A 22,391-nucleotide genomic window follows, 5' to 3' on the forward strand; every position below is an offset into this window, starting at 1 on the left:
TCTGAGCCTACAGACCAAATGTGTCTGGGGAGACACAAAGACCCCAAGCTGATGCTCTCACGTGACTCAGATTGCTGTACTCCAGGTTGAAAGACCCGAGTGCCCTTAGGGGAGGTGGAAGGACCAGAGGTGATTGAAGATTTTATTTAAAAAAAAAAAAAAGGATTTTCGTAATATTTGCAGGTACACAAGGAGGTATGAGTATCGAAGGAAATGAGTCTAGTCAAAGAGGAAACTGTATCACTCACACCTCCTATCCATGGATCCAAAGGACCTTTTTTAGTGAAGCTTGTATTAAAACAAATAACACACACACACACACACACACACACACACACACACACACATGCATACACTTGAACACTAAAAAAACAAAACAACACTTACAAACAAACAAACAAAAAAGACAAAGCTTTCAGATTTGGGGCATTTTAAATTCCAGGTCTTCAGGTTAGTGGTGCATTGGGTAACTGTCCTTGAATGGGTTAACTTAGACTGTCCCGTCTTTGCCTGGTTATACCCACTGACAGACCTTTGGGCTCACATTGCTTCAAGGAGCAGACATCAGGCAGCCAGTGCTGAGGGGCAGGTCTTTTCTCTCAGCGAGTGACTGCCTGCTGGCCAATTTTCCTCACAGGAGGCAGGTGCTTCTTCCCAACAGACACTTTGGCCCCGACGCTGAGCTGGGCGTTCAGGAGTCTTCACATGGCTGTGCAGGCAAAGCAGTGCCTCTGGGACTTGCTGCTTTCCTGTATCCAAAGAAAAATGACTGATCCTTCGGGTGTGTTTATTTGCTGTGTTCTCCTTGCCTGTGAGCCTGCACCTCCGGGCCCCGTTTCTTCTCTTTGTCCTTGGGGGGCACCCCTTAGCTGATGCAGTCCTGCACAGTCTGAGTACTCCATGCCTCCTCTCCAGACGAAGCCCTGCTGGGCAGGAAGCATCAGCCCGGGCTCGACTCTGAGCAGCTGAGTGAACCATCTATGTCTCTTCCTCCCAGGGAGAGCATGGATTTACGGAGCAATGTAGGCTGGAGGCTCATGGGGTGAAGGCCTACCAAGTTCAGAGTGGGCAACATGATGAGATCCTGTCTCATAAACAAAGAGAAAAGGGGGTGTTGGGCATATCTCTCAGCGAGCGAGTGCTTGTGTAGCACGCACTAGGTTCTGGGTTCAATCCCTACAGAGAGAGAGAGAGTTTGATATCCTGTCTGTGAAAGGGCTGATACCCAAAGCAGTGAGCTCTAAGGTAGACGTGCACAAGGCAGAGTTCTTCATGATTGTGACATCCGGAACGCCTCGTTTTTTTTCCTATGTGCAAAAGTCATATTTTACGATGGTGATTCTCAAGTTGTGGGGCGTGACCCCATGGGAGCCGAATGACTCTCTCACAGAGATCACCTAAGGCCACCAGGAAACTCAGATAGTTACATTATAATTCACACCTAACAAAATTACAGTTACGGAGTGGCAACGGAAACAATTTTACGGTTGAGGGTGACTCCAACACGAGGAACTGTGTTAAAGGGTCTCAGTGTTAGGAAGGTTGAGAACGGCTGCCCAAGGAGATGTTATTTTTAAACTGCAGATTTGGATACATTGGGCTCAATAGCTTTTCTTAAGCTGTGAGAATTCATCTCTGTAGACATTTCCGGGGAACCTTACATGAGAAAAATACCAGCTGGGGGGTACCAAGGAGATAGGAAGCTAGAACCTGTTGGGCTCACAGTGCCAGTTAGAAACCAGGAGCCTTGGGCGAGCATATCCTGGTAAGCTCATTTGTTTTGAAAAGTAACTTTGAAGGCTCCACCTGGGTACAGGATGTCACGATTGGCAGCCCGCCTTGCTGTGTCTGAGAAACTGAGATAAAGGGAAGCCAGGTGCTCTCTGGGGGTTGTTGAAGGTCAGTGCTGTTGGGCAGGGTGTGGGTTAAGCTCTGGTAACAAAGACTCACATTACATCAAGATCACTGGAGAGGCCCAGGGTGTGTGTGTGTGTGTGTGTGTGTGTGTGTGTGTGTGTGTGTGTATACAAGCATGTGTGTTCTCCGGTGCATGAATGTGTGTGCATGTGTGAGCTCATGTGTATGAGTGTGCAAGAGTGTGGATGTGAGTGTGTGCTTGTGTTTATGTGCATGAGTGTGCATGAGTTGCAAGAGTGTGCATGAGTGTGCATGTGGTTGTGCATGTGTGCATGAGTGTGTGGATATGTGTATTGTTATGCTCATGTTTGTGAATGTGCATGTGTGTGGGCATGTGCGTGTGTGCATGAGTGTGCATGTAGATGTATGTGAGTTCGTGTACATGTGTGTGTGTGTGTGTGTGTGTACGTGTGCCCATATCTGTGTGGGTGTACGTGTAGGAGAGTGTGTACATGTGTATGTACATACTTGTGGAGGTTGGAGGTCAGAGGTCAACACTGCTTGTCTCCTTCAACTTCTCCACCTTATTTTTAGGCAGAGTCTCTTCCTGGGCTCCCTGATTAGGGCAGTCTGAGTGGCTGTGGAGCACCGGAGATCCCCCATCTCCCCCTCTTCAGGGCTGGGATTACAGGTGTGTGCCCTGGTGCCTGAAATTTTACCGGAGTGCAGGGGAACCAAGAGAAAGAATGCTTTCTCTTTGTCTACTGAGTGGTCTCTTCAGCCCCTGAGGAGTTTTGACCTCAGGCTTGGCAAAGAGAAGCCAGTGAATGACCAGCTCTGCTGCCCATGGATCCCTGCTGTCCCTGCTGTCCTCACTACCCTTCCTGTGTGCTTTTGCCCCAGGCCAGACACCAGCTAATGAGGAGCTCAGGCAGGGGTAAAGGAGGAGCCCAAGGCAAGCCAACTTCCTTTAAAGGAAGGGACATGGCGGCCCTTGCCCCTTTCTGTCAGGTTTCTGATGATGAGAACTTGGTTATGTGACCCCATTAATTCTTGAGGTGCACTGCCTAAGGGCTGGTTGGGATCTTCTCTGTTCAGGTGGAGGATGGGGAGGAATGGTGTCTTTATCATCAAGGGTCCTGGATACAAAGGCTCACAAGCTGCACTTGGCCAATCAGGGGACTTTCAGGATTCGGATCTCAGTCTCCATATACTCTTCCTGGCTCTGATCTGTCAGAGAATTGTTTATATGGGGGCTACCTTAGGGCAAGCTCTGCAGACTTACAGGGAGGTGAGGTGTTAGGCGAGGTGTAATCCAGTGACACCCCTGGGAACCCTGGGTCATCTTGACCTGTTCAGAGTGGAGAATCAAGAACCATGAAGGGTTAATGGGAGCACTCACTGTGGGGCCCGTCAGGAACCTCCCTCTCAGCAGTTGCATTGTACACAGCATCCTCGAGGGCAGCCCCTGGAATGGCCTCCTTAACCTGCATCCTAAGCAAAGACTACTTCCGGCCTTAATCACGTCCTAAGTAAACACGAGTTGGCATGAATTTATCCAGACTGATTCATGGATTTGTTTAGAAAAGGGATAGTCCCCCACTCCTCTTGTGGACACTCCGCGGCGATACACGGGTACGTACTGACTGGTGTGATTCCATCCCAGGATGGTGGCTGCCAGTCCTCAGAGGCTCACAGTGACGTGGGAGGCAGAGAAACCCGCGGGCTGGCCCTGGGAGGTCGTCAAAGGTCTCCTGGTTCTGAAGACTCCGAAAGGGATCCTTGAGGCTTGAGTTGCAGGCTCCCATGTGAAGGGGGAAAAGACACGGAATGAAAAGGCAGGAGATGGGGTCATCTTTAACAGTAGTGGGGGCCAGTGTGGCTGGGTAGAGCTTGCGGTGCTTGGGATGAGGGCGTGGCCTGGGCGTGGCTTGGTTGTGGGCGGGGAGAGACTGGCTGTGGATAGGGTGTGGCCAGGCATGGATGAGGCAGACCTGTGTGTGTGTGTGTGTGTGTGTGTGTGTGAGAGAGAGAGAGAGAGAGAGAGACAGAGACAGAGACAGAGACAGAGACAGAGAGACAGACAGAGAGAGACAGACAGACAGACAGAGAGAGACAGAGAGAGGGACACACAGGTTATGGCTGGGGCATAGCTGGGATGTGGCTTGGGTATATGTAGGTGGGGAGGGGCTGGGGTGTGACTTGGATGTGGGTGGGACAAAGCTTGTGGGTGGCTTGTGTATGGATGGGTAGGCCTTGGGACCTCTTTAGAAATGTCTTTTCTAATGAGCCAGGGCCCTGGAGTATTCCAGGTAAGACAGACCCAGGCTTAGATTCTTCCTGCCTCTCCTCTGAGACCTGTCCTAGTGGCTGACGGTAGAGCAGCTCATGAGTAAAACCGACTCTTGAAGCCAGTTCAAAGCAGTGGTTCTGATTGCCTTGTGATGGACGGACGGCCTCAGGTGCAGCTCACCTTTCAGATGCAGTCTGTTCAGGGTTAACCGTATGTGGAGACTTTTCTTGAATTTCTAGTAAAATGCAAGTACATTAAGTGCACTGCCGAGTAGAGGGTGCCGGGGGGACGGCTCGGCTTCCATGAGCTCACAGTACAACCAGGAAATCCAGAGTTTTCAACACTCACGTGTCCGGCGGTTCCTGTCTGTCATCCAGGGCAGGGGATGGAGGCTATAGGACACCTGTGGGTGGATGACCCACTAGCCTCACAGAATTTACATGTTCCAAGCTCAGGGAGAGGCTGTGTTTGAGAAAAGGCAGGGCGTGTGGGCTGTGGGCATGGTGGCATATATCCTTTAGTGCCTGGGAAGCAGAGGCTGGTGGATCTTTCTGAGTTCTGGGCCAGCCAGGGCCACATAGCAAGACCCTGTTGCAATGACAATAAATAAATAAATAAATAAATAAATAAATAAATAAATAAATAAATAAATAAATGCAAAGGTGACCTATGATAGAGGAAGAATAGACCTTGAGCTTCACAAGTTTGAATACATTAGTGTGTGGGCATATGTTTGCATCACACACACATACACACACATACATACACACGCAGACACACACACACAAACACACACCCACAACACACACAAACACACACAGGTGCACAGAAATACACACACAGAAACATACAAATTCACACATGAGTGCACACCACACACAATACACACAAACATACAACACACAAACACACACACAAATACACACAAACATACAACACACAAACACTCAAACACACACACAAATACACACAAACATACAACACACAAACACTCAAACACACACACAAATACACACAAACATATAACACATAAACACTCAAACACACACAATACACACAAACACACACATAAAATCACACACTAACACACAAAACACACAAAAATACAATAAACACAAACATACACACATACAACACACATAAACAGACACAAACATACACATAAACACACAAACACACAACACACAACATACACACACACACACACACACACACACACACACAACTTGGCGCTGACTGTCCAGATCTTGTTGGAGTACCATGAGGAACTCTGAAGTCACAGAGCTTTTCTGCTGTGTGTGTTCTCAGGGACAAATGTCTGTGGGTGCTGTATTGTTCAAGGCTGTGGCATTTATATGTAAGAAATGGAGTTGATGGAGGAGACCAGGGAGGAGCTGGCCCTCATCTGCATGGTGAGACACGGAGCAGCCTGTGTGGTCTGGTGGCTTTAAACAGTGGAACCAGGTTTCCATGGTGACTTTGGATATTTCCTTCTGGGTTGTGTGCCTAATGAGTTGTTTGTGGAAAATCTCTAGCAACTGTACATTAAAAAACAGAATGCCAAAAATCCTGTGGTTTCGTTTCGAAGGGCTTAGAGTTTGAAGGGTCTGCCAGCTCGCTTCTTTTTTTCTTAAAGAAGCTGGCCTGCGGTTTGTGTCCCCGATGAATGGTGGCCACTGCAGTCTGGGTGTACGTGGTTTGCAGAACACTTGCATGCATGCACCAGCTGGTCTGGTCCCCCCACCTGCTTCCTGTGCAACTTGACTTTTATGGGAATGTGATGCCTACTGGGTAAAATATTTATGCCCCGTAATAAAACAGCCAGACCTCAGGCGGAACTTGGTGGATTTTTATCTGTGGAAGCTGCACAGTTAGATCAGTCATTACATCTTCTCCAACAGGCACTGGGACTTGTCTCTCTTCCTGTGGCTTGAGATCAGGTGTCTGGTCCTTCAGTTAATTAGGTGTGTGTGTGTGTGTGTGTGTGTGTGTGTGTGCATTGAAGTCAGAGGACAGCCTGGATCTACTTTCACCATGTGGGTGTCCTGGGTATTGAACTTAGGAAGTCAGGCTTAGCAGCAATCACCTTTACCAGCTGAGCCATCTTGTCAGCCCATTTGCCTGCTTTAGCAGTAGAGACATTTTATCTGTGGAGCTGACTGTCCTGAGCCCTCAGCAGGGTCTCCATAGCCCTGATGGGCAGTGCTGCTATCTCTCTACCCAGCTGCCATTAAATTTGAAGGAATCCACTGGACTCCAATCAGTATCCAATTATAGCTTGGCTTGTCTCATGTGAAAGCCGTCACCCCTACTCTGGCCTCATCCGTCTGCTAGCATCACCTGGCCGTTTTCATCTCCCTCTACCTCCCAGTCCCCTTGGGTTATTAAGAAACACATCCAGGCAGACATATTGTCTCACCCCTAGCTCTTTCTGCTCTCTTCAGGTACAAATTGCTTCAGATGTTTAATCAAGTCACATGTGGATCACTCTCCCCCTCTCCTTCCCCTTTCCCTCCCCCTCTACCCTCCCCCTTCCCCTCCTCCTCCTCACCTTCCTCTGCCAAAGTCTCCCTATGTAGCCCAGGCTGACATCAAACTCAAGATCCTCCAGCCTCAGCCCCTGAGTGCTGAGATTAGAGACAGCACAATATTTTAACATTAAAAGCTTCCCCCTTAATTTTCATTTCAGTCATTGCCTATATATTTGTCTGGTCATCTAGACCCCTGGGTCTGCCAATGCTGTTCTCGATTGAATTATTTTATCCCAGAAATTGGATCCCTCATGGTTGTATCATTTTCCACCCTTGTAATCAAGGGGTGTGCACTGTTTTGTGGGAGGCTGAGAACTTCACTTCTTTAACTCAGTGCAATTATTTTAGGACCCATCTATGTCGTCTAGTGCATAAACCCCTAGTGCATTTCCCTCTGACCCTCAGTTTTGAGACACTGGCACTGGATAGTCTGATTCACTATGTAGGGCAGGCTAGCCTTGAACTCACAGAGATCCACGTGCCTCTGCCTCATTCATCTTTTTTATTGCCAAGTAATATTCCACCAGGAGACTGTCTTCACAGCTCTTGTGGACATGTGTATTCTTTCTAGGCTTTCGCCACTGAGGGTAAGGCTGAAATTACCAGCCAGTCACATGTCATCTTTTATTTGATTGTATGCATGCAAATTTCCAGGATAAGTGCCCGGGGATGGAATGTGGGTCTCACGGAAGTTGAGACCTGATGAGGTGGTTGAACTTCAAGGTGCTGCCAAGCTCTTTGCTGTGCCTGTTCCATTTCCCAGTGGTTATCCCACATCTTTGCCAACCTGGAATTTGGTCTTTCCTCAGAGCAGCTACTCCGACAGGGTGTGGTGGAGTCACACTGTGATTTTTTTTTTTTTGTTCTTTTTTTCGGAGCTGGGGACCGAACCCAGGGCCTTGCGCTTCCTAGGTAAGCGCTCTACCGCTGAGCTAAATCCCCAGCCCCACACTGTGATTTTAATCCCTCTTCGTAGTCTGTAAATTTCTTCCCATGAAGCTCCCACCCCTTTGTATGTTTGCTCATACAAATATATATTTGTATATCGGGTTGATTTTTTGTTTTATATTTTTGAGATGGGGCCCCATGTAGCCCAGGCTGGCCCTTAACTAGCTGGGGATGTCCTCTATCTTCTGATCCTCCTGCCTCCACCTCATACAAGTTTTTAGATTGATGATCACTTTAAGTTTCTGTTTTAGACTTTTGTTTATGTGCGTAAGTGGTTGCCTGTGTGTGTACGCGCATCATGGTGCACGCCCAGTGCCCTCAGAGGTCAGAAGAAGGTGGTGGGTCCCCTGAGACTGAAGTTACAGACGGTGGCGAGCCACCCTGTGGGAGCTTGGACTCTCACCAAGAGCAGCAGGTGTTCTTCATGCTAGCATCTCCAGTCCTGGCTTGGCGAGTCCTCTTTGTTGAATTGTAAGGAGCCACCTCCATGTGTGTAGGATCCAGGCTTCAGCCAATGGCGATCTGCAGTCTCTTGTCTCAGACTGGCCCATATCCTTCATCCTCCTGAGTTCTGATGGCGAAAGGGAAGTTTTGATGTCCATGGGCTTGGTTTTCCCCGCCCGGTGTTGCAGTATATTTAAAAAGGTGCACATTCTGGTTCATGCAAGTTCCCACTCCACGCAGATCCATGAGCTCTTGCTGTTTGTCTGTCACCGTTTTCACACATTGTCCCCTTGGCGTGTTGTTACCACACCTGATACACACATTGCATTCCAGTGGGCCGTATTAGCATGGCCCCACGCCATACTAGCCCCAAGCATCCTGTAGCCTGCCACGACTTTCTGTCATGAACTCTACTCACACAACAGTTAACCCAGCAGCCAGGTTTATGTGTTAAATGCTCAGTGCATAATAATACATCTACACAATTAACTTACAACCAATCGATAAGGATATAAACCACCCACCTAGATAAGATATAATTTGTTCATCTAGACATATAAACCCTGTACACATCTCTTAAGAATAGCCATAACAACCTGTAAATGTGCAGAGAGAAATCTTAACATCCATCTCCATGTTCTCTCAGTTACTCTCCTCTTCTTGCTCTGGTCTCCTCCTCTCTACAACTTTTCTCCTGCCCATCCTTCCTTCTCTTCCAATGGCAGGCCTCGTTCTATCCTGTACCTGGCTTCACCTGCATAATGACATTAACCTACAGCACTTGTTTGCCCTGTCATGTGCTGTGTGTGGAGACCAGAGTCAATGCTGACTGCTGTGCCTGGACCAGTTTCTACTTTAGGTTACTTTTAGGTACTGGGTCTTGCTGGCAGGTTCCAGGGGTCCGTCTGTCTCTGGTGCCCTCAGGGCTAGGGCTATGGTTGTGTGTTGCTGGCCTGGATGCTGCAGGGGTTCTGGAGATCTGAGCTCAGGTCTTCACATAGTTTAGCGACTGAGCTATCCCACGAGCCCTGTGGCTCAAGCATTGCTCTCATGACAGATGTCTTTGTTTAATCCCTGGGGGGCAAAGGCTTTTTGTAGTTTTCCCCGAGGAGTTCTGTGGCTCTGTATTTTAAGTCCGCGATGCACCTCAGTGCATCTCGAACTATTTTCTGTGCGCGGTGATGGAGGAAGAGAAGTCGCTTTCTCCAAACCAGCAATTAAACATGAGAAATATTGGGAGATATAAGCAGGAAATGAGTTCGTAGAATGGGTTTCTAGTGGTTAGAAAGGAAATGGGAGCTTTAAATAAAAGATAATTGAATCGCGTTGAAAACTCCTGTGTTTGAGTGAATCAGACTCCAAGGCTCTCCCCCGACCTTTACAGGAGGCAGATTCAAAAGTCTCAGCCTGCCAAATTAGGAAAGAATTGGGAGTCAGAATGGAGTGGGACTAGGCTGGTGCTTACTCGGCGTCAGGAACATTCCCGAAACAGTCTCTGGAGGTGTCAGGATGGTCCGTGAGCCAATCATAACTCGTGAGGCACCGAATCAAACAGATTCCTTAGTTCCTCAAAGAAGGAAAGATTCTGTCTTCCAAAGGCATCGAATCAACACACCCCGTCCATTCTGCATTGATCTGTGGCCCTTCCTTGAGGCAGCATATGACAAACTGAGAACTGAGTTTGCTGGGTTCCACTTTTAAATCCACCCTGTTTGAAAAGTTTGTTGCTAGTTAACTGGGGGTGGGGGGGTTACTTCTTTCTCTCTGTCCAAATTTCAAGGGCTGTGGCTGAGATCCAGTGTGGACTTGATTGAGAGATAGACGTAGGGATGAAGGGGGTGCAATTCAGAGGCAAGAATAGCTCTCACATCCCAACAGTCAGTGGTTGAAGGATGGTCACAGTGGGGCAGGGGAGAGAGCACAGGTGTTTACACTAATGGTGGTGAGTCAGGGGCCTCTGCAGGCAGAGAAGTCAAGGAAGCTCCATCAGCCACGCCCCGGGGGGACTCAAGTGTCTTAAGCTTGCATTTAGGAGCTAAAGGAAACTTTCTAGAAGAAAACCCTTGTGGGATGCCTCAGATTAGGCAGGGTTTTTTTTTCCACACTAGAAGCTCGATACAGTGTATAAAAGTATCCACAAGTTGAGTTTAATCAAGTTTCAAAGATTAACGCCCTTCAAAAACATCAGGCAATTTCAAGACAAACTCTGAACTTGGGAAACTATTTAAATAGCAGTCATGGTTTCCTTTCTAGTTGCTGTGAGGAAATAATCCAGTAAAAGCAACTCGGGAGAGAAAGGTTTACCTCTTAAATTTGGGTTACAGCCTTCCCGCAGAGTTGTCAATGCAGCAAAACCTTGGGGCAGGTGCGGCTCCACAGGAAGTTGGAGCAGCCGTGGCTCCACAGACAAGAATAGCAAGGACAAATCCTGAATGCTTACACTCTGGGCCATTTTCTCCTCTTTTATAACATTCAAGTCTCAAGCCCAGGGGATACTACTGTCCACTCTTAGGCTAGGTCTTCCGGGGTCAATTAACACAATCAAGTGGATCCCCCTTTTCCAGAGACCAACCTGATCCAGACAATCAGTGAGTGTCTTCCCCCGGTGATCCTTGACACAGCCTTACAGTAATGATACATGGCAACTTGAGTCCTCAGTATTATAAAGAGCTAAATAATCAAATACCTCCCCAAAGGGGGCAAAATATCTGGGGGTATCCCAACCCAGAAGACACACCAGCCACAGATAAAGTACTTACTGTGTTTAGGTCTGCTCTGCCTAATTTACTATCCAGGCCCATACAGAGGCCAGAAGAGGGACACTGTTCACAGTGTGCTCGTGGAATTGGCTCTGAGTGGAAAGCATGCACATGTTCTGTAATTACCGGTAGGTGAGTCATGTGGTATCTGCAGTTGACGGGATTCCCCTCATCAAAGGCCATGATTCTACATGGAATTTCTAGAGGTCATGAGGTACAACAATAAGTAGATGGCTCTCCTGTGCTGGGAGCTGGCTTAGATCCCCAGCGGGCTCAGAGATCCTCTTGACACAAACACCGAAATTGTTTTAGGATGGATCAAGGTGGCAGAGTCTGTTTATTAAACATCGTACAAGTCAGGCAGGTGAGATGGCTCAGCAGGGTAAATTGGTGCTTCCTGCCAAGCCTGGTGACCTGAGATTGAACCTTGTGAACCCACACTGTAGAAAGAAAAAACTGGCTCCTGTGGTTCGTCCTCTGAAACAGGATAATCTACTTAAACAGACCCACATACATAGTTAGAGTCCGTGTGAGTTGTCCATCTTCTTTAATTAAAAGGCAAAGGTTGACACAGAGACCAGGGAAGCAAAGTCCAACTGTGTGCTGTAAGCCAGAAACTCAACTCCTCTAAGCAGGAAATGAGTTCGTAGAATGGGTTTCTAGTGGTTAGAAAGGAAATGGGAGCTTTAGCAGACCCCACACAGACACCAGCCAAGAGAAGCTTGCCGAAACCTGGTCAGGGTTTGATTAAAAAGGGGCAGAAGGAACAAACCCGTGAGAGACATCAGGAGGGAAAGCTTCTCCATGACAGGTTCCTCATAGCACCCCCTGCTCATGCATCAGTTGAGCTACAAGACAGACAAGGTGGTATCAAAAGCAGACAGACAGACAGACAGAGTCAGAATAAAAGTTTGAGAGTCCTGCATTCCCACCCCAGCAACTTACAGGAAAAATAAGACAGGAACTCGGTGTTGATCCTGAATCTGGGAAAATGTAAGCAGCACTGATACCGGTCCTGACCCAGTGAGTATTTATCAGTTCGTTCTTCCGGTATCGACACATGTGCATTCCGCTCACTCGCGCACAGAAGACTCGCAAATGGGTCACATGCCAGTAGTAAAGCAAAGATCAACGAATCTAGAAAGAGCAGAACCGTCCTGCGTGTGCTTTCTAGCCACCGTGGAAGTGAGCCAGAATCAATTATTGGCAGGTACCTGTCGTCTCCAAGAACTCAGAAAAAAAGCGACGTGCGCATAAATGAATTGCAGAGCAGGGAGCAAATATCGAGGGGAATTAAAAAGCCACGCGACTGGAGAGAAGAATTGAAGCAGGTGTGTCAAGAGCCTTGGGATGCAGTTACATCGACGCCCACAGGGAACACAATAACTGCTAAGCTACCTCAGAAAGAATTAAGGCAGTCCGTGTAACTTCCTACGCCAGTAAAGGAGCAACAAGACCAGACCACAGCATGCTTCCTCGATGGGCTGGGTGGGGCAAATGCAGGCCTGTGCTGTTGGCTCTGCAGAGGCTCCGGATGATTCAGTGGGGACCGTTGATGGGCTCTCACACAGCAGCAAACTGTCAGGGATGGTATGGAAGCGAGACCTTTGCCTTTTACTGTTTCAGTGCACAGACATCAGCCTGCAATGAACGCTGTTCCAGACGTGAGAGCTACAGCTTGGAAACATCTCCTTTCTAAAAGAATTACTTTGTTATTTTAAGCATATACATCTGTTCCAGTGTCTAAAAGAGGACCTTGGATACCCTGGAACTTGGGGCATGGGAATTTGTGAGAGACACTGATATGGGGGCCTGGCAACAGAACCCTGATCCTCTCTCTGCAAGAGCAGCCGGTGCTCCTAACCACCGAGTTGTCTCTCCAGCTCCAAAACCTCTGAAACGTCTAAAGGGAAATACGGATGACTTTACAGAGTCTGAACACAGCAAGGCACAGATTTCCCATCCCAGGAATGATCAATAAATTGGAAGTCCTCAGTGAAGTCAGAAGGACACAGCGAGAAACAAAGAGAAGATGCTAGGGCCAATTGGGGGAGTCGTAGGCATAAACTTTTGCAGCCTACTTTTAATAAGGGTTCAACCTCTCTTCTAGCCGGCCACGCAGCAGAGGTAGTGGAAGAGAAAAGTTATTAGGATGTGGGAGAAGTGGACCTGTTCAGCAATAGTTCTTTGGGGGTGAGCTCGATCTTCTTGGCAGCAGTTCAGTCCCGTAGCAAACACCAAATACAGCTCAGCAGCTGCAGACCAGTCCTTTCTGCAGGCAGACACCAGGCAACTGTAGTTCAACCCTGAAGAAACCACTCATCTTGTTTTAGCAAGACATCCTTTTCACCTGTGTGCCCCAGCCAAACATTTGATGTAACTGACTTTCCAAAGAAACCAGAAGTCTCCACTTCAGGGGTGATGACAGAGTTATATAGACATCTGACAGCATTTCCTTCCAGGTTGCATGAAGAAGCCTTACACCCAATAACCAGGAAAACAGCCCAGTGAGAAGGCAGGCTATTTGATGAGGCTCCTCCCAAACCAGATGTATTGATCCTGGTCAGCACCTACAGATGCACTCAACGTCGCCGTTCACGAGGGAAATGAAAGTTAAAATACAAACTGGAACAAGATCTCCCCGACACAGCAAGGTGTCTAAAGATTAGAAGGGATGAGCTAAGTGTTGGCAGGGTAGGGGGGCAGCTTGAAACACCACAAACTGTCAGTGGAGATGTGAGGCCACAGGAGCGCTTGGAACTGTGGGTTTCGTGGTTTTCCTTGATGGATGGTAGGGTTTACCATGAGAACAGCTCTCTCACCCTTCAGCATTTCCCTGTGAGAGGTGACAACATGTGTTCTGAAAATGCCAGGGACGTGGATATTTAAGGCACTTTCATTCATAACGTTCCCAAACTGGGGGCAACAGAAATGTTCACAAACAAGTGGAGAGATCTGTAAACCCTGAGCTATTCCTGCTGCAACAGAAGTTTGGCTGGGGGCGGGGAGGCTAAGGGTGTAGCCCCTGGGCTAGAGAGAAAAGTGAGCACACGAGACAGCCCAGCACATAGGCCAATGTGGGCCATACTCTTGACCGGCAGCACGTGGCCCATGTGGAGAGTCCCCAGCTGCCTGGACTGTAGAATCTGAGGAGGCCTTACCCCCATCTGGGGCTGGTGGAAAATTTTGTGTCTATTGTTAGGACAGGGAGTTACAGGGTATGTGTCCACATTCTCACTCAACAGTGCTACCAAGCTATGCATTTAATTATGACTTAGATGTAAAAAAAATATTCTATTTCTATGAGTACACCATACCTGTCTTCAGACACACCAGAAGAGGGCATCAGATTCCATTACAGGTGGTTGTGAGCCACCATGTGGTTGCTGGGATTTAACTCAGGACCCCTGGAAGAGCAGTCAGTGCTCTCAACCGCTGAGCCATCTCTCCAGCCCTTTGAAAGGTCTTTTAAAAAAGTAATTCTCAATGGGTAAAGGCACTTGCTGACAATAGGAATTACAACCCCAAACCCACAAGGCAGAAGAGAATTGATCCCCACACCTTGTCCTCTGCCATCCACACCTGCACCGCGGGTACCAACACATTCCAGATGTGAAGTGTGGAAATGGTTTGTACGCTCACCGTCAGTGGTTGGCACACTTGCATTTCACTCCAGCTGAGTCAGAGGCTCACTTGGGAAGCCCACCCTCCTCCATTTCCCATCTCCACCCCTGTCTGCACCACACGTCGTGGCTTAATGTGTCCATTGCAACTTTCTGAGCTCACCACTGTCTCCTGCATCTGGCGCTTGGCCGTGACTTGGCTGTCCTTTCATACCTAGCCCTGGAATCTTACTCCTCTTCCAGAGCGCACTGTCTGCCCTCGAGTCTGTGTTGTCTTATATAAATTGCTTCTTGTTTCTGCATCCTGTGATAGTCCCCGCGGGGTTCTGATGGGCTCAGACTGACTCTGTAATGAAATTTGGCAGGTCTTTGAACGCTCCTAATGTTCAATCTCTCTGTTCATAACTGTTTCTCCACTCTTTAGTCTCTCCCTCTCCGTGATTTATAATTTCTCCCCGTAAACATCTCATGCATAATTTTGGATTTAATTTCGAGGCGTTTCAGGTTTTTTATTTTATCGTAACTAGACTCTTCTCTTTTAATCATTTTCTGAATTGGTGATGCACCAAAGTGATTTCAAAACACCAACTCTGTACCTGGGGTGTCTTTTGCTTTTGTTTTAGGAAGAGATTGATAAGAAGGATTTGATGCAAATGCATGCCTAGGGCTGTGTGGGAGTATGCATACTGCATGTGTGTATGTGGATACGGCTATATATGCAGTATACGTGTGGCTATGTGCATATCTGGGGCTGTGTGCAGGATGTGTGTCCATGCATGGGGTCATGGGTTGGGTATGTATGTGGTATGTATGTACATGTATGTAACTGTGTGGTATATGTATGTAGATGTGTATACATGGGTCTGTGTGTAGAATATGTGTGCATGTATAGGGCAGTGTGAGGAATATGTGTTCATGCATGGGGCTATGTGGTGTGTGTGTGTGTGTGTGTGTGTATGGGACTGTGCAGGGTATATGAGTGTGTTTGTGTGTGGTGTTGTGTTGTGTGTGTCTGCATATGACTGTATTGGGTATATATGTGGTATATGATGTGTGTGTATATGTATGTATGTATTATGTATGTATATATGTATGTAAGCATCTGCATGGGAATGTGTGGGTGTGTGTGTGCACCCATATGCACATGTGGGATTGTATGTGGTGTATGTGTGTATGATGTGTGTGTGTGTGGTATGTGCATGTGGTGTGTGCGTGTGCACGAGACTGTGTGGGGTATGTGTGTGGTGTGTATGGTGTGTGTGATATATGCATGTGGTATGTATGTGTGTGTGCATGTGAGTGTATGTGTGGTGTGTGCGCATGGGACTGTGTGTGTGGGGTGTATGTATATGCTCATATATCTGGTGTGGGATGGGAGTGTGTGCATGCATGTGGCTAGGTATGCAGTATGCATGTGCGTGTTCACACGCTCATGAATACTTTAGAGAGCGACGATACTGAAGGTAAGTTTTGGCATCTTCATGGGATATTCCGCAACAGATTCGCCACATTTAGGGTTGACCCTGGGTCTTGAAAGAGGGTGGGTGGTGGCTGGAGTGTCTACCTTGGCCACTGTCAGACCCTGGACAGCTCCTGCAGTTCCGGGTCCTGGTGTGAAGACTCTCTCCGACAGCTGATAGCCTTGAGTGGCAGTGGCCATCTCTTCCTCCCTCTGTAAGTCAAGGTTACTCATGTTGCACCTTTAACACAGCTTTTAACACCTGCCGTGTGTTGGCTGGTCTCCCTGTTGCTGTAAGGGAATTCGGGAGAGAACCAGATGAAGCAGGGAAGGGTTCAGCTCACAGTTTGAGGGTGCACGGTGGGGACGACGTGGTGGCGGGAGTCTCCTGGGTGTGGTTGCGGGAATGTGGATCCGCTTGCTCACATCTGGATGGATCAGGAAACATTGCTAGGCCTCTCTGGCCTCTAGATCCCAACACCTCCAAATCCCTCTGCAAACTGGGTCATCGGCCTAAGAGGGGCATAGCCAGGCAGTCACAGCCATGCCCCTGTCCCAGCAGCTGTCCTCTGCTGCACTTGCTCCTTCCGGTCTGTGTGACTAGGTGCATAGCAAGAGAGCTTTTGTGTTGATTTAATGTTTGAAGGTTGTACTGGCTACTTTTGAATCAACTTGACACAAGCTAGCAGGGAAATCCACTGAGAAGTTGCCTCCATAAGATCCAGCTGTAGGACATTTACTTAATTAGTGACTGACGGGGGAGGGCCCGGCTCATTGTGGGTGTGGCCATCCCGTTGTGGGTATGGCCATCTCCTTGTGGGTGGGGCCACGACAGGGCTTGTGGTCCTGGGATCTATAAGAAAGCAGGCTGAGCAAGCCATGAGGAGCAAGCCAGTAAGCAGCACCCCTCCATGGCCTCTGCATCAGCTCCTGCCTCCAGGTTCCTGCTCTGTTTGATTTCCTGTCCTGACTTCCTTCAGTGATGGCCCACTCTCTTAGTGAAGGTTTCTATAGCTGTGAAGAGATGCACCAGGACCAAGGCAGCTCTTAATAAGGAGAGCATTTCACTGGGACTGGCTTATAGGTTCAGAGGTTTTTGGACTCATTATTGTCATGGTGGGAAGCATGGCGGCGTGCAGGATCTGAGATTTCTGCATCCGACTCATCAGGCAGCAGGAAGAAAGAGACGCTGGGCCTGGCTTGAGCTTCTGAAACCTCAAAGTCCACCCCCCAGTGATACACTTCCTCCAACAAGGCCACACCTCCTAATAGTGCCACTCCCTAAGCACTCAGATAGGAGTGTATGGGGGTTATCCTTATTCAAACCACCACAACTATGCTATGGAAGTCTAAGCCAAGTAAATCCTCCATTGCTTTTGACCATGGTTGTTTATCACAGTAATAGTAACTCTGACTAAGACCAGAGTAAAAGGTGTCATGGCCAGGTAGCCATGGTGGCAGGAGAGGTTTAATGGGTGTGGCCACCAGCGCTTGAGACTGCTCACTCACATCTGGATCAGTCAAAGGCACACAGAACCAAACCAAAAACCAAAGCAACAATAACCACAAAACTTGAGATCGGTCAGTAAGAGAGGCTCCCAGCAACCCACTTCCTCCAGCCAGGTTCCCATCTCCAGAACGTTCCCCAGCTTCCCCCAAGCAGTGCCGCTAGCTGGGGGGGGGGGCACAGTAAACTCTGGAGCATGTGCACCCGGGTCCTAACAGCTACTTTTATCTTGCAGTATCCGGAGTGTGATGCAGAGATATCTGGCAGAAAGAAACGAAATAACCTTTGACAAGATTTTCAATCAGAAAATCGGTGAGTCCTCTTCTTCATCGGATCCTGCATGGCACCAGAGGTATCTGGTGACGTCACAGTGACCTGGCCTACCTTATGTGAAGGACATTTTTATGTCTCAGAAAGACCCCCTCGCCTTCACCCACTCCTGTCCTCAGTGAGAATGCACCCAGACATGTCAGGCTCACTCTTTGTGCCTGAGCTTTAGACTTTTCCTGGGTATTTCTGAGAGAGAGAGAGAGAGAGAGAGAGAGAGAGAGAGAGAGAGAGAGAGAGAGAGAGAGAGAGAGAGAGAGAGCGAGCTCAGAGAGCAAGCACCACCACCTCCAACTCCCCCTTCCCCCCATGGAGCCTGTGATCTCTGTGTCCTTCACCAACAATGGGCTTCATTTCATCCACTGCTACACATGGTGGCAGTTCATTCCGTGTTAGTGGTATGTATGGACACACCACACTTTGATTGTTCATACATGAGGTGATAGATAGATGGTTAGATTATCTCTATGCTTTGTCTGTTCTGAACAAAGGTGCTGTGGTTTGTGAATATTTGCCTCTTTGTGTTTCTTCCTCTGTTTCTGTCCCTCTGTCTCAGTCTGTCTCTGTCTGTGTCTCTGTGTCTCTCTGTTTCTGTGTCTCTCTGTCTCTCTGTCTCTCCCTGTCTCAGTCTCTCTCTGTCTCTCTGTCTTTCTCTGTCTGTCTCTGTCTCTCTGTCTCTTCATCTCTGTCTCTCTCTGTCTCCCTCTCTTCGTCTGTCTCTGTGTCTCTGTGTGTGTCTCTGTGTGTGTCTCTGTCTCTCTCTGTCTCCCTCTCTCTGTCTGTCTCTGTCTCTCTGTCTCTTCATCTCTGTCTCTCTCTGTCTCCCTCTCTCTGTCTGTCTCTGTGTCTCTGTGTGTGTGTCTCTCTCTGTGTCTCTGTGTGTGTGTCTCTCTCTATCTGTGTCTCTGTCTCTGTCTCTCTGTCTCTCTCTCATTTCTGATATACATTAAGCCTTTGAGTAAACCTCCAGACTCCCTTCTAAAGTCCCTGCACTGTTGCTCATGCCTGATGGGGATCTACTTTCCCAGAGTCCTCAGCACCTGCCCCTGACTGCTGTCTGTCTTTCTGTCTGTTCACAGCCATCCCTGGAGTTTGAGGCGGCATCTCACTGTGGACTTTATTTCTCTTTCAATAGTGATATTGAGGGTGTTTGTGTAATTAACCATTTCTAGATGGTCGTTGGAGAAACGTGTATTTACATACCCTCCCCTTTAGGACCCACATTAGCTTTGTCCTTGTCAACCGCATGCCTGAGAATGTTCTCTTGTAGCCAATAACTTCCTTTCCATTTTTTTGGTGGCTTTGGGAACCAAACTTTTTTTTTTTTTATTAACAAAGTCCAGTTTGTACATTTTTTTCTCTGTAATCTTAGCTTAGAGTCATATTAAAGATAATTTTTTTGCCCAATGAGTTCCTAACAATTTTTTTAAGGTTTCAACCTTTTCTCTTACATTTAGTATCTGGCTTATTGGGCAAGACTGTTGTCGTTTTTGTTTATTATTATTGTTGTTGTTTTTTATTATTTTATCTATAATATGCAGGTCTAAATTAGTGGGGTTCTTTTGTTTGTATAAATTATTTTACATTTATTTATTTGTGTCTGGGGGGGGCATGTGCATTCTAAGAATCACATGACAGGTCAAAGGGCAACTTCCTAGAATCGGTTCTCTCCTGCTTCCACGTAGGTTCTAGGATTGAACTCAGGCTGCTGGGCTTGGCTGAAATCACCTTTTACCAGCTGAGCCATCTCACCTGCCCCTCTGCTCTTCTATGCATGACACTGTCCTTTTCCCATTGCATTGTCTCTGATGATTGTTACTGAAAATTAATTGACTGTAGAATTGGCTTAGTTGGGCCTCTGGTGTTGTCTGTCCATCCCTGTGTCTGCTTAGGCCCGAGACTTCAGAGCAAAGTTTGGAACTGGGAAATGAAAAGTCCCCACCATGGCCTGTTCGTTTGCTTTAAGGTTGTTTGGGGTCACTCTGGACCCTTTGTGTTTCTGTGTGAGGTCTCGTTTTTTTAGCAATCAGTTTGCAGTTCCTCTGGGTTTGGGATGGCGAGTCTTGAATCTGTGCTGCTGGGAGCCACCGTCTGAGCTGTTGGTGAACAGCCTCTGCTGCTTCAGACACTGCCACCCCTTTCCAGGCTTCAGTGAGTTTATTCCTTAATGAGGAGCCCCTGTCTGTGGTCTGGAGCCAGAGCTGTTTCCTTGGTTTCACTTTTGATTGCTCATTGCTGGGATGTGGAAATAACGGTGTGTTCTACAGCTAGATCCTGGAGCGTGAACTAGGTTATTAGTTCCAGTAAAGTGTGTGTGTGTGTGTGTGTTTACACACACATGCACACATGTGTGCATATATGTGCATACTTGTGCGTGGGTAGGTGTGGTCTGTATGTGTGTGTCTGCCTATGTGTGGTTGCTCACACTCCTCTCTGTATGTGTGTTGGTATGTCTGTGGTACAGTTGCAGTATGTATGTGCATGTATGTACCTGTGTGTGTACCTGTGTGCATGTCTGTGTACTTGTATGTGCACCTCTGTATGTACACCTGTGTGCGTGTCTGTGTGTACCTGTGTGTGCACACCTGTGTGTACACATGTATGTACACCTATGTACATGTCTGTCTGTAGCTATGTTTGTGCACCTGTGTGCATGTCTGTGTGTGTACTTATGTGTATGCACCTGTGTGCATGTCTGTGTGTATACCTGTGTGTGCACACACCTGTGTGTGTGCACCTGTGTGTGCACATGCATGCAGGTCTGTGTGTGTACCTGTGTTTGTGGACCTCTGTGCATGTCTGTGTATGTACCTGTATGAGTATACCTGTATGTACACCTGTGTGTGTGTGCATCTGTGTGTATGTCTGTGTGTGCCTGTGTGTGGCTGTTTACTCTCCTTGTGTATGTATTAGCATGTCTGTGGTACAGTCATGGTATGCATGTGTGTGCATATAAGTTCATGTGTACATGTGCAAGCCTTAGACTAGTCTACATCCTGCCTGAGTACTTGGTTTTACTTTTTTTCTTCTAATTCTTTAAAATTTCATAGTTTTCATTTTTCACAGTAATTCTTAATCTTTCAAATGTTTCTCTCAATTGTTTGTAGCAGCATGATTTAAAATAATGTTTTTCTAGAACGAATACACAAATTGCATCTGATTCTTGGAGGCCCAGGCATAAGAATTAGGCTTGCCACAAGGTTAGAGAACAATAGCATGTGTTTCCCGATAAAACAACAACAAAAGAACATGTGGGCAAAACAGAGGCCACAGTCTCACAGCATCCTTTTGAAGAAGAGGGCATTGCTGAGAGAGCTCCCTGCAGAGACAGATTCATCCTAGGTCTTATTCCAGTGTGATGGACACATAGAACGGCTGGCACACCAGAAGCTATAGGTAATGCTGAATAAGACATTCTAGGGACTGCTGGTGTGGCTCAGTGGGTAGAGCACTTGCCTCTAATGCGTGAAGCCCTGGGTTTGATCCCCAGCTCTGCACAAACTGGGTGTGGTGGCACACGCCTGCTGTCTCATCGTGACCCCAGCATTTGGGATGTGGAGGGACAGAAGTTGCAGAATATCCTTGACTACACAGCGAGCTTGGGGCTGGCTTGGGCTACCTGAGACCCTGTCTACAAAGAGGAGAGCTTATAGTTCATTGTTGTTGATCTCAATGGGCAAAGCTTCCGATCTTTTTCGTGGCTCACACAGTGATTATTTGTGATGCTTTGTGCCTTAAAGCAGAATAGAGTCTGTAGCGTTTATAGCTGAGCGGCCTCTGTCTGGGGTCAACTGGGCTCTGTAGTCCTAGAGTGGGTTCTGTATCTGGGACTATCCTGCTTCCCCATTCTCCCTGCAATGACCCTCTCCTGCTGGTCCCCCCACCCCATGTCACCAGCACAGTGTCCTCCAGCCCAGCCCAGTCACCTTCCACCGCAACAGAGGAGAGACTAGGGTCCTGCTTTGAGTCAGCATCAAGGACGCCGGCTTTGTAAGGCTTCTACGGGAGTGGAGTTAAGGATCCCTTTGAGTTTCCTGTCGTTGGGGATGGACACTGAGCTAAGCGTTGCTAATTGGATTTTGGATGGAAAGGGTTTCAGGGCAGGAGGCGGGCGAGCCCTGGGGCACTGGGCTGGTCAGTTCCAGACTTCTCAGCTTTCACTTTGGATAGAGAAGCCACGCAGAAGGAAACAGAAGGAGGAAGAAGAGCCATCCGTTAGACGGTGGTGAGGTAGTCTTGGCAGCCATCCTGTCAACCTGGGATCAGGCAGGGAACTTCTGTCTGCCCCATCCCACAGCCTCTGCACCCCTGGGAACTGAGGACCCATTGATCAGCAGTCTGGGGTGTAAGCTGACAGAAGGCTGTAATTACCTCACAGGAAAACTTGTTGTCTCCTTGTTAAGCCATTACTCAAATTCTAGAAGTGGGCATAATTGTCATTGCCCAGAGGAAGATTAGGGAAAGACCCAATTTAGTGAGTCACGAATCTGCTACGCTGTGCCTCCTCATCCCCAGAACCTCCCTGGGCTCCTGGCCTTTGATCCATGACTCACAGGCTGGCAGAGCTACCTGTGTCTTTTAAAAAGGTAGACTTTCCTCTCCAATGAGCAACCCTGTCCAGGCTGTCTACCACAGCAGCTTCT

At 47.9% G+C, this 22,391-nt stretch overlaps 1 protein-coding gene across 1 annotated transcript in view; it reads left to right on the forward strand.

Moving 5' to 3' along the window:
- Nucleotides 1-22,391, forward strand: part of Grk3 (G protein-coupled receptor kinase 3) — a 108,003-nt gene that overhangs the window by 13,482 nt on the left and 72,130 nt on the right. Inside the window, exon 2 of the mRNA XM_032886630.1 lies at nt 17,657-17,733. Within this exon, the coding sequence (XP_032742521.1) occupies nt 17,657-17,733 (77 nt within the window). The remainder of the gene's footprint in view (nt 1-17,656; nt 17,734-22,391) is intronic.

This window comes from Rattus rattus, chromosome 16, assembly GCF_011064425.1.
Source record: "Rattus rattus isolate New Zealand chromosome 16, Rrattus_CSIRO_v1, whole genome shotgun sequence".
NCBI lineage: Eukaryota > Metazoa > Chordata > Mammalia > Rodentia > Muridae > Rattus > Rattus rattus.